Raw genomic sequence first — 14,588 nt, 5'->3', positions numbered from 1 at the left:
GCGATAAAGTTGAATTTAGAACGCGATATTGAACCGCACTCCCCACGAGACTATAAAGTGATGTAGCGAGACTATCTTGAAGAGAAATTCAAATTTAATCTTTATGAACTTAGAGATAGAGTTGAATTTAAAAACTCGTCGCTTAAAAGGTCGTAAATTTTTACGACTTTCTTAGTGACGGACTGCTTTTAACTTGAACGTCGATAAAAAAATATTTTTCTAAGTATAATTTGAAATGAGATGAGAATTAATCTTTATTATATTAAAATTTTACACAACTGCATAAAAAGGAGTATAATGTTTATATTGTAAGTCTTGTATATATTTATTAAAATTTACGCTTGGTTACTTTTAACTGGCAGAACATTTTAATGGTACGGAACCCTTCGTGCGCGAGTCCGACTCGCATTTAGCCGTTTTTTTTGTAATGTTAATCTTGTAACCTTTCTATTATGTAATCTATACTAATATTATAAAGCTGAAGAGTTTGTTTGTTTGTTTGTTTGTTTGAACGCGCTAGTCTCGGGAACTACTGGTCCGATTTGAAAAATTCTTTCGGTGTTAGATAGCCCATTTATCGAGGAAGGTATATATCATCACGCTACGACCAACAGGAGTGGAGCCACGGGGGTGAAACCGCGCGGAGCAGCTACTTTGTTTATATGTATGTACGAATATTGTGTGTATTTCAGATTTACAAAAAATCCTGCTTTAAGGCTAAGGTGGATTGAATGCTGTGGGAGAAAATCAGAATGGACACCTCGGTACAGAAATAATAAAAATTTCTGGACCGATATTTATTTTATTGAATATAATATGTGATGTGTAGAATAAATACATATTCAAATACAAATAAAATGGCGTTTTATTGTTTTTTCGTATGCATATAATAATGATGAAAACGTTACAAATGACCTGTGTAGTATTTTTTATGAATATAATATTAATGTTATTTCTAATTTCAACAAAATTATTATTTTTGTAATATCGATATGGTTACATCCCTTTAGAGCGATTGTATTATTACGTATATGTATAGAGATTTTTCTGTGTAATCGATGTATGTGTGCAAAAACATGCTAGTCTGTCCATTTTGTAATAGTTTGAGTTTGTAAAGACACAAATTATTTTTGTGAATGTGTGATTGTGTTTCAAAGTGTGAGTTACTCTCCCCGCACCAAAACCGGCAGAAAGTTTAGTTAGAACATTTGCCAGCGTGCTCCATCCATTACTTAATGATCTAAGAGTCTGCCAGATTCGTCAGCTTTTCTGTTCTGGCATCTATTAATATTTATCTGTGGTTCTGACTTCTGACATCTCGTCTGACATACAGTTTTGAGTTTTGACTTTTGTGTTTTGACATTCGAGTATTGATAATGAAAGCGAGTTTACTTTCCTACGGCGTCGTTTAATTTTTACTTGATTTGTATATGTAAATGATAACTTCTGTGCTTTAGTAATATAGAAAATGGCGTGTTTAACATATATTTGTCGATTAAGTAATAATATTATAGGAGGTTATCGGAATATTCTGCAGGGCAGGTAAGATTGAGGTTATGATGGTTTACTTTGTTTATGTTGTATTGTTCTTAATTTATAGCACACGCAATTTTAATATAGTGGATGAATAACTATAGTGAATAATTATAATGCCTTTATAATTCAATTGTACATCTGGATACAGTACTGACATATTTATATATTTTAAAATAGGTCGAGTTGGTTATATTCGATCCAAACATGCGATTATTCAACCAAGAAGTCAGCGGAAGAAAGGCTAGGTATCGAAAAACCTAAGCGACCTCTTACTCCATTCTTCAAGTTCATGGCTCAGATGCGGCCTGCACTATTAGCTAAGAATCCAAGCATATCATCAAAGGAAGCTATTTCTTGGACTTCAAAACATTGGCAACAATTGGATAGTGAAGTAAGTGATGTAATGGAACCATATAATATTATTTACAATAATTATAACATTATTCAGGTTCATAATTCAATAAACAAATCACTTTGCTGTTTCTCTAAAGCTTTTAGTGAAATTCACTTTGAATTTTATATTACCAATGTTTTTCTTTCTAGACTAAGTCACAAATGACAAAAGAATATGAAAAAGATTTAGAAGACTACAAAAAAATAAAGGAGTTGTATCAGGCATCTCTCACAGAGGAACAAAAAGAAGACATAAGAAAAATGAAAGAAGTAATGGCTCTAGCAAAGGAAAAGAGGAAACTGAAACAAGTTAGTATTGTTGCCTTCTTGCATCTTGTCAAATATATACTTTATAGAATTTAGGATAATTATTTTAAGCATCATCTATAAGCCTTTTGTTAGCTTTTTTCCATTTAAAAATTTTAATTTTCATGATTTAATGAAATATTTATATGAGTAAACTTTGCTTGATAGATGACTTTTTTTACCTATTTGTCTTATAATATGTGTCTTTCTTTAATTTCAGGAACATAAAGAGTTAGGTCGGCCGAAGAAACCAATGTCATCCTATATTTTGTACATGATATCAAGAAATGACAAATCATCTGAATCAAGGGACTTTAAAACTCACCAACAAAAAGTCAAAGCAGATTGGGTTAAATTAACAGAATCTGAAAGAAATAAGTTTGAAAAACAAGCTGCAGACCTAATGGCCAAGTATAGGTATGTATAAGATATGTAGTTAGGTATTTCTGTATAAGGGAATCCAGCAAATTATAAAATCTCCTGCCGTAAATATTGGCATACTGGCAACACCAGTATACATTTTACTTGAGTGTTGTGAGTTGGTATTGCCCTAACAATTAATTTCATCATAATAATAGTTAAATATTGTAATAATGAATACTTTATTCTTATGTTTTCATGTGTAAAATTATTGATTACAGGAAAGATCTAGAGGCATGGGAATTGAAAATGATTTCAATTGGCCGTTCAGACTTGGTACGTCAGAAATCCACCCCAAAGAAGAAAGTGAAGGCTGCAAAAGACGAATAGGAACTCGGGTGCTCTGACCATTTAACTGATCCAGTCAAAGATAGTCATGATATATGCAGTGATAAAGTACAACCTTCCAAAAATATTATTATAAGTGAAAAAGTAGAATCCACAAACACTGAATCTAAAAACAGTATTACAAATATGAGGTCAGAAGAATGTCAGAGCACGGGTGCCAATAAAATTGAAGATCAGACTGAGGCGAAAGTGTCTATTGAGAAAGAGAAAAGTAAGAACTTTATGAATAAAGTTAAGAGCTTCTTTAAATTTTAGTTTTAGTTTATGACTTAGTTGCAATGTAAATCATGTCATTAAGTGCTCATTATAAGATTTGTGTACACATTTTGTTTTATTTATCCTTATTTTTTAGCTGTGAATAAATCACAAACTTTGTGTTTATTTTGCATAGACATTATTATTTATTTTACCTGTCTTTATATATAATACTAGTTGTATTATAGTTTCATCATACAATCAAAATAGTTCATTAATTCATTTTCTTGCATAGTAAAAATCTTTTTTATAGTTGTATTACATTCATATCATACAAAGCAGGTACAACAATGTTAATAAAAAGTTTGCATATAAGCTGTCAGTGGCGTAGCGTGGGTATCGGCTGCCCGGGGCGGAAGACAATTTTGCCGCCCTCTTAATTAGGTATTTTAATTTAATGTATACTATACATTATATACATTAATTCTAGAGAACTTTTCGGCAAGAATAGTCATCATTATTTTGCATAATACAGGTTAGATCTATAATATAAAAATGAATCGCAAAATGTGTTGGTAAGCGCATAACTCGAGAACGGGTGGACCGATTTCGATAATTCTTTTTTTATTATATTCCTTGAAGTACCAGGATGGTTCTTATGTAGAGAAAACATAAATATGTACCACGGGCGAAGCCGGGGCGGACCGCTAGTTTTAAATAAAAAAGTTTATTTGATTTACAATCACGTTTATTAATACAAAAATTCTTATTTCAACCATTGATATAACAAGTACATAGGTATTATTTAATCATGTCGATCGTCGAGGTGAACCCTAATTTTAAGTAGAAAATAGTACCTACTTAAAATTGGGGTTCACCTCGACAATTGACATGATTAAATAATTAGTGAATTGAATATAAAACGAAAATCAATTTTTAATTAGAACTAGGATAATACTATTAAGTAATATTGCCATTCGCTATAAAATATCATTCAATGAAAGGGGTTTCCCCGAATTCGTCACAGAATAAGTAATGAAAAATTCCGAGCTGTTTTCAATCGGTCCGAATTTATAGTTGCGTTAAAAATATGAAATGGTTCAAATATTTACAAAATATATTTTAATATTTACTGTGAAAAGTGCCGCCCGGGGCGGGCCGCCCCCTGCGCCCCCACTACGCTACGCCACTGTAAGCTGTCTCACTGGTATATATATTTTTTCTTTTTTAATTATAAAAAGTCTGCTTATTAATGATACCACTTATTGTATTTAAATCCTACTATCCTACTAATATTATAAATGCGAAAGTTTGTGTTTGTTACTCTTTCACGCAAATACTACTGAACCAATTACAATGAAATTAAGCACACATATAGAGGGTAACTTGTTTTATCCCGGAAATCCCACGGGAACGGGAACTATGCGGGGTTTTCTCTGAAAACGCGGGCGGAAAGCTAGTCTTGTATGTAAAACTATATGTAAATTAAACAAGGAATCATAACATTTCATTATTTGTAACATAAACTAACCATATATTTATCAATCACAGTTTCAGATGTCTATCGTCCAGGATATAGAAATAAAACAGGAAGAAACATGAAAATCAATTTAATCCAAATTTTTTCATTCCATAAAAAACGTTAACTATGTTTTTGTTACATTTTAAACAGACTAATTTAATTATTGCTTATTATAAGTTGTTTAAATAAAGAAAAATACAAACAAACTATAGGTGGTTATTTTTTTAATACATATTAGTTATTACATACAAATAAAATATATAGATAGTATATTTTGTGTTATTGGCTTCATCTTTGGTTAATTTAAATGAAGTTATATTAATATTGAGGCATAAAATATTGTATTATAAATTATAGATTTGAGACTATCATTGTGTTGGTTGAATTATGATAATTAATCAAGTTTCACATGCCAAATTAATATTCATATCATATATTTTATAAAACAAAATCACAAATTAAATGTATATTTTAGTATTTTAAATCATCAATTTAAAAAGAAGATAAAATAAATATGCACTATAAAACAAATAGTTCATAAGAAATTGTCAGTTATACATAAAAAATGGCCCTCAGTTTGCCATTTGTAGGAAATTTTATTTCATTGCAATAAATATGTACTAAAAATATTTTTTTAAAGAATGATTAATGACAAATTTGAGCAACTGAAAAAGCACTCTTTTATTATAGACCAATTCCTAAAATATACAATCGAAATTGTTCAGTCACAGACTGCCATAGTATTTGTTAGTAACAAAAAATTCTACACAAGTTAAATGCAATTTTTTTAAATTAAAGATTAACTATTTTCATGACTTCAACACTTGCAAAGAACATTTACTAATATGAATAACATTACAAAGATATTAAACCGACTATGTATAATAATGTAAGTAATAAACTATTTAGTAACAATTTGCTAATGTAACAAAGTACAAAAATAACTTGGATTACTAAATCATTATTCTTATAGTAAATGCAATGTTATATTATATATACATGAAAACTTGTACACACAACCCAATGTCGTTGTGGATATCTACAAATAGAAAAATATTGGATTCCTTCATTAATTTGCAATGTGGAGATTGTCTTTGTAAGAAGAAGACAAGGCAGTAATTCAACTATTTTATATATTACAAATAATTTTATTTGTTTTGTATATTATGTACAAACTTACAAAAATTTAAACTAAGATGGCAATATGTGACTAAAACGCACACATGTCACATTATATCACTTACATTAAAGGCACAAGCATAAAAACATACATTCCCAAAACCCTAGCTTACTAGTCCAATGAACTGCTCAGTCAAAACAGTCAATTTTCTTTGTGTATGTAAAAACAAAAACCGGTTCTATGTAATAAAGTTCTGCTTCACAAAAATACATAGAGTTTGCACACAAATTGTAGTGAAGACAAAAATACAGGCATCAAGGCCAATTGCACTAACAATTTGTGTTACACTTAGTAATTTTTGAACTCTTTGTGTTGAAAGCCCTTTAAGAAGCATTAATACATTTTCAAAATTGGAATTAGCTGGTATTGGAAACAAATATATCTTCGTGCCCGCGTAGGTAATAAGGGGCAGAAAGAAATAAGTACTTTCAATTGTTAAAAGTGAAAAATTGTAGAGAATCTGAATAAACAAAGACAAAATTACTATGTCATACTTGTTAGCAACGAGTTTATCAATCAATGACGTTTTCGGTGGAGAATCAGTGTTTGCAGTTGAAATTGTCGGAAATTTAGGTGGCAATAAAGATGCCAAGTCATTGATTACCTCTTCTTGAATTGTTGGAACTTCTTCTGTTGTTGGGAGAACGGATTCTTCAGTTTGTATAGAAGAACTTATTACTCCGTTACATAATGAAGCTTTACTGCTGCACTCTGAAGGATTTATATCCTGATAATCTGGCGTTGAAGAATGAACAGGTGATTCTGCAATAACAACAAAGCATGTTTATGATATCAGTGTATAATTAACATTTAACAAGACCGTATATGAAAGAAGTTGAAATATGTACCTCGGCAGCTATCATCGTTGGCTTTTCCGGATATACGTTGAAGTCTATTATGAGAATTTTCTAATATTTTTCTTCTACGTGCTTCGCGACGTGCTAGCGCTGCATCAGCCATATTAGCAATTTAATTTGACAGTTTTTGACAGATCAGCAGTTAATGTCACGTTTGACTTGTGACTGTTAACCATAAATAATATTCTATAATGGTTAATTAACACTTTATACTAAATCCACACTAAATCTCATCCATAAAGTTTTGTTCTTGGTGAATTTAAATTATTATAATAATTATATATTTAAGAATACTTATTTGATAATTAACATTATCTCAATCAATCATCAAATTATTTTGCCACTCGCTACACCATCGTGCGACTCGACCCAGGATAAATAATACAGCCTGTATAACAGGATTAATATCGCTATTAGACTACAGGCCCGTGTTGAAAAAATTATGGGTCATTTGACCCACCACCTGACCTATCTAGAATGATATAAGAGCATAAAATAATAAGATTCAGCACTATGACGTCACTTGTAAGCTGTCCACCTGAGTGCAGATGAGAATTCGAAGGTTCAGGTAGAGATTTTCTCCCCTTGTCTCCATGATTTTTGTACGGCGTTGCGGAATAATTGATTAAAAGTAGTATAGAAGTAGTATGACACAGATGCTGTACAAAATCAAATGACCAAATTTACCCCGGCAACTGTCGAAAAATAAAAATAAATTCCGACTTTGTGGACCACCATTTTTGTACGGCATTTGTGTCATACTATTTCTATACTGCTTTTAAGCCATTATTCCGCAACGCCGTACAAAAATCATGGAGACAAGGGGAGAAAATCTCTACCTGAACCTTCGAATTCTCATCTGCACTCAGGTGGACGGCTTACAAGTGACGTCATAGTGCTGAATCTTATTATTTTATGCTCTTATATCATTCTAGATAGGTCAGGTGGTGGGTCAAATGACCCATAATTTTTTCAACACGGGCCTGTAGTCTATATATATATTTGTGATGGATTACAAAATGATATTGGTTATAATGAAAATAATACGAATTCAATATTATGGGATCATAGCATTTTTTAAAATATCAATTTAGAATACAATTTTTAGTGACATTATCTTTCGGCACATATAATGGAAACCAACCTTAAAAAATAAATATCCAGACAATTTTTTATAAATATTTTATTAAACAATTTTAATACACGCTTTACCATTTTTAAAATATTACAAAATAATTTTACTATAGATCATTTAATTCAAATTTTTTTAAAGAGTTAATAAAAATAAAGAGCCATGCACAACCGGAAGTTTGTGTGTTGTCCACCCGCTAATAACGCCAAAGAGGATTATTGTTTGGCGCCTTTCGAGGCCCGGTCGGTTTTTTGTATTTAATATTATTATAAATCGGCGAACTTAAAGTTCGCTTTTAGTTTTAAACATGGGTGACAAAGGCGATGGAGGTAAATCATTCATAACAAATAACTTACAGCATGTTTATATTGAATATTTCCAAAGGCACTATCCTGACAAGCGATGGCTTTGATTTTTTTGGTTATTAGCAGTTAATGAATATGCTCTATTGGTTTAATTTATCGTTCTAGAAACATTTGATGATGCAGTAGAAGAAAGGGTTATTAACGAAGAATATAAAATATGGAAAAAGAATACACCGTTTCTATACGACTTGGTCATGACACACGCTCTTGAATGGCCCTCACTTACTGCCCAGTGGCTTCCAGATGTGACTCGACCTGAAGGCAAGGACTATTCTGTACACAGGTAATTAATCTAAAACTTGTTCGTTTACTGCTACTCAATGCTGTACAGTACAGGTCATTTTGTTTGCAGACCTTTGATGCAATTATTTTATTGTTTTTAGATTAATTTTGGGTACACACACATCAGATGAACAAAATCACTTACTAATTGCTAGTGTACAGCTTCCAAATGAAGATGCTCAATTCGATGCCAGTCATTATGACAATGACAAGGGTGGTATGTATTTATGTTATTCATCAACATATACAAGGTATCTCTAGTGTGCATGTAACATGAATGTATAGTAATAAAGTATTTATTACATTATCATTAGCATCCAGCACTATATTTTAATATTGTCAACTGCATATCCTTTATGTTCAAATTCATTGTCTTCCAAAATCAGTTAAATTAAAAAAAAAAAATTTGTAAATAACAAATTAATAGTCCTACTACTATTATAAAGGCGAAAGTTTGTAAGTATGGATGTATGGATGTTTGTTACTCTTTCACGCAAATACTACTGAACCAATTACAATGAAATTTAGCACACATATAGAGGGTAACTTGGATTAACATATAGGATAGGTTTCATCCCGGAAATCCCATGGGAACGGGAACTATGCGGGTTTTTCTTTGAAAACGCGGGCAAAGCCGGGGGCGGAAAGCTAGTATAACATAAATATTACATTATTTCAATCAACTTGTCTTTCAGAATTTGGTGGTTTCGGCTCAGTGTCTGGTAAAATTGACATTGAAATTAAAATAAACCATGAAGGTGAAGTGAACAGAGCTCGCTATATGCCACAGAATCCTTGTGTAATAGCCACCAAGACTCCTTCCTCAGATGTTCTTGTGTTTGATTATACTAAACATCCCTCAAAGCCCGAACCCTCAGGGGAGTGTCACCCAGATCTCAGGTATGATTCTTTTTAATGTACCTAAAAATGTTTGTGTTACTTATTTCTTCCTTCTGTGTTGTTTCTGTTTTAATTTTCAATGAACTTGATTTACTATGAATTAAAATGTTCATATGATAATAATTGAATTTTTATTTAATAGATTGCGAGGTCACCAAAAAGAAGGATATGGACTCTCATGGAATCCTAATTTGAATGGATATCTTCTATCTGCTAGGTGAGTTTAGTATATTTTGTCTTTTTTGACATAATTTCATTAAATTCATGTCTACTAAACAAGTCAGCATAATATTATAGTTACATTGTTTTCTTAATTTTATGTTATCATGTATTTACTGTAATCAATATCTAACACCCTCACATTAAATTTGATATTTTAGTCCTGTAGCATTCAAATGCTTTAGAAATGTAAAAAAAATAAACATTTACCCTTATATTAGCTTCATATTTAGTTCACCTATCAACAATCAGTTAGAAAAAGTTAGATTATTTTTTACAAGTGTTATTTATTATGCTTTATATTATAATAATATAATCTAAAAACATTATCATCAGTGACGACCACACAATCTGTCTCTGGGACATAAACGCGACCCCCAAGGAGGGGCGGGTGATAGAAGCCAAGTCGGTATTCACGGGCCACACTGCGGTAGTCGAGGATGTAGCGTGGCACTTACTGCACGAGTCCCTCTTTGGTTCCGTCGCTGACGACCAGAAACTGATGATATGGGACACACGGTTAGTGTCAGTTGATTTTGTTTTCTTTTAGTATAGGTATTTATTTGACATGTATTTATTTATTACTAGCTGCTCCGCGCGGTTTCACCCCCGTGGCTCCACTCCTGTTGGTCCTAGCGTGTTGATACCCTATATCATCACGCTAGGACCAATGCCTATAACCTTCCTCGATAAATGGGCTATCTAACACCAAAACAATTTTTCAAATCGGACCCGTAGTTCCCGAGATTAGCGCGTTCAAACAAACAAACAAACTCTTCAGCTTTATAATATTAGTATAGATTTAAATTAGCTGTTTGCTCGGTTCTACTTAGGTAGACTTAGTTTAATCCTTTGTTATCCCAATCTAAGTGGAGACGTCCAATTAGCAATTAATGATCTAAGAAAAAAAAAATGTTTAGTCCATTCATTGATTTTTGAGTTACAACTTTTATGTTACCAATGCTATACAGAGATTGTATCTATATCTATCTCTATATGTAGATATAGAGATAATATATTATAGGTAAATGTATAAGTTTTAAAAAATTTCTAGTACTACTTATGTAGTTAAATGTAGCTCAATACAAAAATTATTGTGAATAAAAATGTATTTGATAAAATTAAAGCAGTATTTTTAAATCCAATAAAAAATGGTATTTACAAATATTATGTCGCAAAAATGTTATTTGAAATGTTAAGTGTAACAGAAACCCTAAAATACATTGTAATAATAACTTAATACGAATTTAAATGTATTCAGCAATGAATTAAAAACATTGAAAAAATAAAGGATAGTTCAGTTTATTTAGATCTTAATTAAATCGAATTTATTTTTTAAACCAGAAAGCAATTTTTTCATGTAACATATTTACAGGTGTAACAATACATCGAAACCATCGCACACAGTGGATGCCCACACGGCTGAAGTGAACTGCCTCAGCTTTAACCCATACTCCGAGTTTATATTAGCTACTGGCAGTGCCGATAAGACGGTAAGTTTTCTTAATTATTCTAGGAACATTTTTAAAATTATATGTACTCTTTTTACATTAGCTTTAATTTAAATAAGGTTTCATTGAGAAATCTTTCATATATAACTAGAGTTTATTTAAACTGTATTGTGTTATTTATAATGTTATCACAGTTATGAGTTTATGTCATGTTTTTTTAATAATTTATAATAATATTTACTTTTAGGTTGCATTGTGGGATCTTCGTAATTTGAAATTAAAACTGCACTCGTTTGAATCGCACAAAGATGAAATATTCCAAGTGCAATGGTCTCCGCATAACGAGACTATTCTCGCGAGCAGTGGAACTGATAGAAGGTAGAGTTTTAATTTGTTAATTATTACCCTTAGGGCCGATTTTTCAATGCCTGGAGAAAAAACGTATTCTAATTGCCCGTATTTGACAATTTACGTGACATTTTAATATTATCGTGTAATACTTTATTGGACGGATAAGTTTTATCCAAGCATTGAAAAATCAGCCCTTATATGTATAATAATAAAGCCTTTATTTTCCGAAAAAAGTTGACATGACATGAATTTTATGTTTATATATGTTAAATTTTTCCCCCTTACAAAACTTTTTTCTAAATACCATTTATTGATTGTAGATTTTGCTTCATTTTCTTAACCAATTAATGTTTCATCTCACTTTTGTGAATTAATTGTAAATGAAAGAGGAACATCAGTTACCATTGAGTTTTAAAAGTTACAGTTTCCATTAAATAACAAACATATTAATAGATTTTTGAAAAATTTTTGACAAAATAAACCATGTTGCATAAATTCAGGAGATTTTTGACAATTTTTTGACAAAATAAACCATGTATAAATTTAAATATTTTTTTCAGACTGCATGTGTGGGACTTATCCAAGATTGGCGAGGAACAAACAGCTGAAGATGCAGAGGATGGTCCACCGGAGCTGCTGTTCATCCACGGAGGTCATACAGCCAAGATATCAGACTTCTCCTGGAACCCCAACGAGCCGTGGGTCATTTGTTCTGTCTCGGAGGATAATATTATGCAGGTCAGTATTTTAAAGTGAAACTTTTTACACGCTTTATATTAGCTTCACCTGTATGTTTGTTTGTAACCGACTTCTTTGGGCGCGATTTTGACCCACTTTAAACGGCCAGATGACAATACACTAATTTTTTAGTTCGGTTTTCTATAAAAAGCGTGTTTTTAGTTTTTTTAAACTACATATTATTATTATATTACATCGTCTCAAACTTTTTGGTCTGTGTAGCGCATGTCGCGTGACGGTCGAAACGTACGTAGCGTTTAGCTACTATTATATATTCTGTGCCGTACGATAATTATCGTACAAATACGATAATTTTGTTTACGATAAGTTTCACTTTTACCGTGGTTTCATAAAACCACACAACATTTTTATTTTTCTGATTTCTGTAAAGTAATGTTACTTTGTAGGATTTTTTGTGTATGTTAAATATAGGCATGATGTTAATACCACCAAGATATAAAATTAAATTTTATACATATAGGTAGCTTGTGGTGAATGAAGGTGTTCATCTCTTTGAATGCAAAACTCTGTATCTGTTGTGATGTTCTATTCTGATATCACAAGTTTTGAGTCTACTCATCAATTTATATTTTATTCAAATATTAAAAAAAAGCTTTATTATTTTTTAAATGTATTTTTTTCCATCAGGTGTGGCAAATGGCTGAGAACATTTACAACGATGAAGAACCTGAGACACCGGCTTCAGAACTCGAGTCTGGTGTCAATGTGAACCACGGCTAACTAAATCTGTGCCCATAATGATGTCTACATTTCTTACAAACTGTAAAATTTACATTCAAACTCGTTCGGTGACAATTGGTCAAGAAATTATTGTATAAATAAATGTAAAATTTTAAATTATAAAACTGTTGTGCATTCAGAATGTATTCATTGAAATCGTGGCGTCTGGTTTTCATATCGCGTTCGAGCACAAAGTATTTTTAACCGACTTCAAAAAAGGAGGTTATCAATTCGGCCGGTTTTTTTTATACTTGCATTTTAAATGCATGCTGGTATTGATATTATGATTTTGTTTTCTACGTAAAATTCAGTATTTTAATATCCTTAAGTTGGATTCCATTGTGTAATTTAGAAGTTAGAAAATACTAACCATTTCGTAAACCATATTTAATCTATATAATAATATTTTTGTGAACATTATTTCTGAAGTGATGTAGTTTTCAATTTTTATAAGGTTTGTGAAAGTGTGGGCAATAATAATAAACATAAGCTGTCCTTGCAACCTTTTATCTAAGAATATCGATTTATTTTTATTAAATAGAGCATGTTATTTTTTCAACATTTTTGTTCCTTTTCTTTGTAACCTTTATAATTTACCGTCTAACCATAGGTTGAAATATAGATTCTTATGTTGTTGTTAGCAACATGTGAAATCAGTTGTAATTTAGATATCTTATCACAGTAATTTCAAAGCTTATCATACTAATGAATTTTAAATAAATAAAATGATCTCTCGACTAATTTATTTCTAAGAAACGTCTACGGGATGGGACCTTACTTGAGGATATATCGGGAATTTTTTAAATTGATATCAATTCACCCGTTCTTTGTTTTTTAGAATCTCGTTTAAGTTCGGTTTTTTCTTGCAAGTGAAGAAGTGCATTATGTTACATAAATGTTCACAAATTAAGTTACGGCGTTAATTGGGCGATCATTTAACATTTTATTGGATAAGTAGAATTTTTAAGGTAACTAATGTGTCTAAGGGTTCAGCATACAGTCATAGTTGAAGATTCCATTTTAATTTATTAAGTTATTGTAAGTCACACCATGTTATTAACCGATACCGTCACATCTGTACAGGTGACGCGACTGACCGATTCTTTTTAATGTTAATGCAGTAATTGAATATAATTTTAGGTTCTGCTAATAATTATACGAAATAAAATTACGATGATAATATTTTTTGTTGTTTTATTGTCTAATTTCCTTCTCCTCTGGACTCATACTTTGCTTTACTTTGTTTTGATTAATAAATTAATAATTATAAATGCATAATTATACATTTGTTTCAAATGATATCCATCCATGGATATGTTATTGGATTTATCAATATCTTCACGTAGTTACGTTATGACTTATGCCGTACATTATCCATTTTAAAATAACGGCATTACACAAGACGACAGAAAATATGTAGCTACAGCCTACAACAGCTATAATCATATTCATAATTAGAAATTCATTGGGGAAGGACAATTATAAAAACATTGTACAAAAGAAAGTAAATATGAGTTCACCAGGACACGCGAATCTAAAATTAACATAAAATCGATTTTTTTATTCATACTAAAAGTAGCTCTTCGTGTCGTCATATGCACCACACCTTTGTCGCTTTTATGGGCTTGGCTTCCAATTGGGATATAAGCTAT

At 31.1% G+C, this 14,588-nt stretch overlaps 3 protein-coding genes across 4 annotated transcripts; 2 read left to right on the top strand and 1 right to left on the bottom strand.

Annotated features, from left to right (window-relative positions):
* Nucleotides 1–1,360: 1,360 nt before the first annotated feature.
* Nucleotides 1,361–3,325, top strand: LOC149481182 (transcription factor A, mitochondrial-like). Its single transcript, XM_089705973.1, has 5 exons — nt 1,361–1,542; nt 1,714–1,927; nt 2,080–2,238; nt 2,456–2,652; nt 2,877–3,325. The coding sequence occupies exons 1-5, from the start codon at nt 1,469–1,471 to the stop codon at nt 2,983–2,985; spliced, it is 753 nt and encodes a 250-aa protein (XP_089562099.1). The 5' UTR covers nt 1,361–1,468; the 3' UTR covers nt 2,986–3,325.
* A 1,627-nt stretch (nt 3,326–4,952) lies between these two features.
* LOC149481181 (uncharacterized) lies at nt 4,953–6,888 on the bottom strand. Its single transcript, XM_089705905.1, has 2 exons — nt 6,749–6,888; nt 4,953–6,662 (listed from the first exon to the last, which is right to left on the bottom strand). Exons 1-2 carry the CDS (start codon nt 6,858–6,860, stop codon nt 6,079–6,081), a joined length of 696 nt encoding a protein of 231 aa, XP_089562031.1. The 5' UTR covers nt 6,861–6,888; the 3' UTR covers nt 4,953–6,078.
* A 1,171-nt stretch (nt 6,889–8,059) lies between these two features.
* Caf1-55 (chromatin assembly factor 1 p55 subunit) lies at nt 8,060–14,118 on the top strand. Of its 2 annotated transcripts, none has more exons than XM_089705620.1 (10): nt 8,060–8,218; nt 8,360–8,537; nt 8,638–8,753; nt 9,232–9,436; nt 9,579–9,653; nt 9,992–10,174; nt 11,031–11,148; nt 11,354–11,484; nt 12,018–12,195; nt 12,844–14,118. In XM_089705620.1, the coding sequence occupies exons 1-10, from the start codon at nt 8,197–8,199 to the stop codon at nt 12,934–12,936; spliced, it is 1,299 nt and encodes a 432-aa protein (XP_089561746.1). In that variant the 5' UTR covers nt 8,060–8,196; the 3' UTR covers nt 12,937–14,118. The 2 variants fall into 2 exon arrangements, with proteins under 2 accessions (XP_089561746.1, XP_089561745.1); XM_089705619.1 differs by having other exon boundaries at nt 9,992–10,180.
* The last annotated feature ends 470 nt before the right edge of the window (nt 14,119–14,588 follow it).

Source organism: Colias philodice, chromosome 17 (assembly GCF_061535455.1).
Source record: "Colias philodice isolate Cphi_HAF_F1 chromosome 17, ilColPhil1 Martin Lab GWU primary, whole genome shotgun sequence".
NCBI classification, from domain to species: domain Eukaryota; kingdom Metazoa; phylum Arthropoda; class Insecta; order Lepidoptera; family Pieridae; genus Colias; species Colias philodice.
This window is presented reverse-complemented; position numbering and strand designations above follow the sequence as displayed.

What these genes read in the sequence shown, in the direction of transcription:
- Caf1-55 (XM_089705619.1), top strand. Translation starts at nt 8,197, where the DNA reads ATGGGTGACAAAGGCGATGGAG. An exon ending in CTGGCAGTGCCGATAAGACG is followed by an intron (nt 11,149 to 11,353) that starts GTAAGTTTTCTT and finishes ATTTACTTTTAG; the next exon opens with GTTGCATTGTGGGATCTTCG. An exon ending in AGCAGTGGAACTGATAGAAG is followed by an intron (nt 11,485 to 12,017) that starts GTAGAGTTTTAA and finishes TATTTTTTTCAG; the next exon opens with ACTGCATGTGTGGGACTTAT.
- LOC149481182 (XM_089705973.1), top strand. Translation starts at nt 1,469, where the DNA reads ATGGCGTGTTTAACATATATTTGTCGATTAAGTAATAATATTATAGGA. An exon ending in GGCAACAATTGGATAGTGAA is followed by an intron (nt 1,928 to 2,079) that starts GTAAGTGATGTA and finishes TTTTCTTTCTAG; the next exon opens with ACTAAGTCACAAATGACAAA. An exon ending in AAAAGAGGAAACTGAAACAA is followed by an intron (nt 2,239 to 2,455) that starts GTTAGTATTGTT and finishes CTTTAATTTCAG; the next exon opens with GAACATAAAGAGTTAGGTCG.
- LOC149481181 (XM_089705905.1), bottom strand. Translation starts at nt 6,860, where the DNA reads ATGGCTGATGCAGCGCTAGCACGTCGCGAAGCACGTAGAAGAAAAATA. An exon ending in CAACGATGATAGCTGCCGAG is followed by an intron (nt 6,663 to 6,748) that starts GTACATATTTCA and finishes TTGTTATTGCAG; the next exon opens with AATCACCTGTTCATTCTTCA.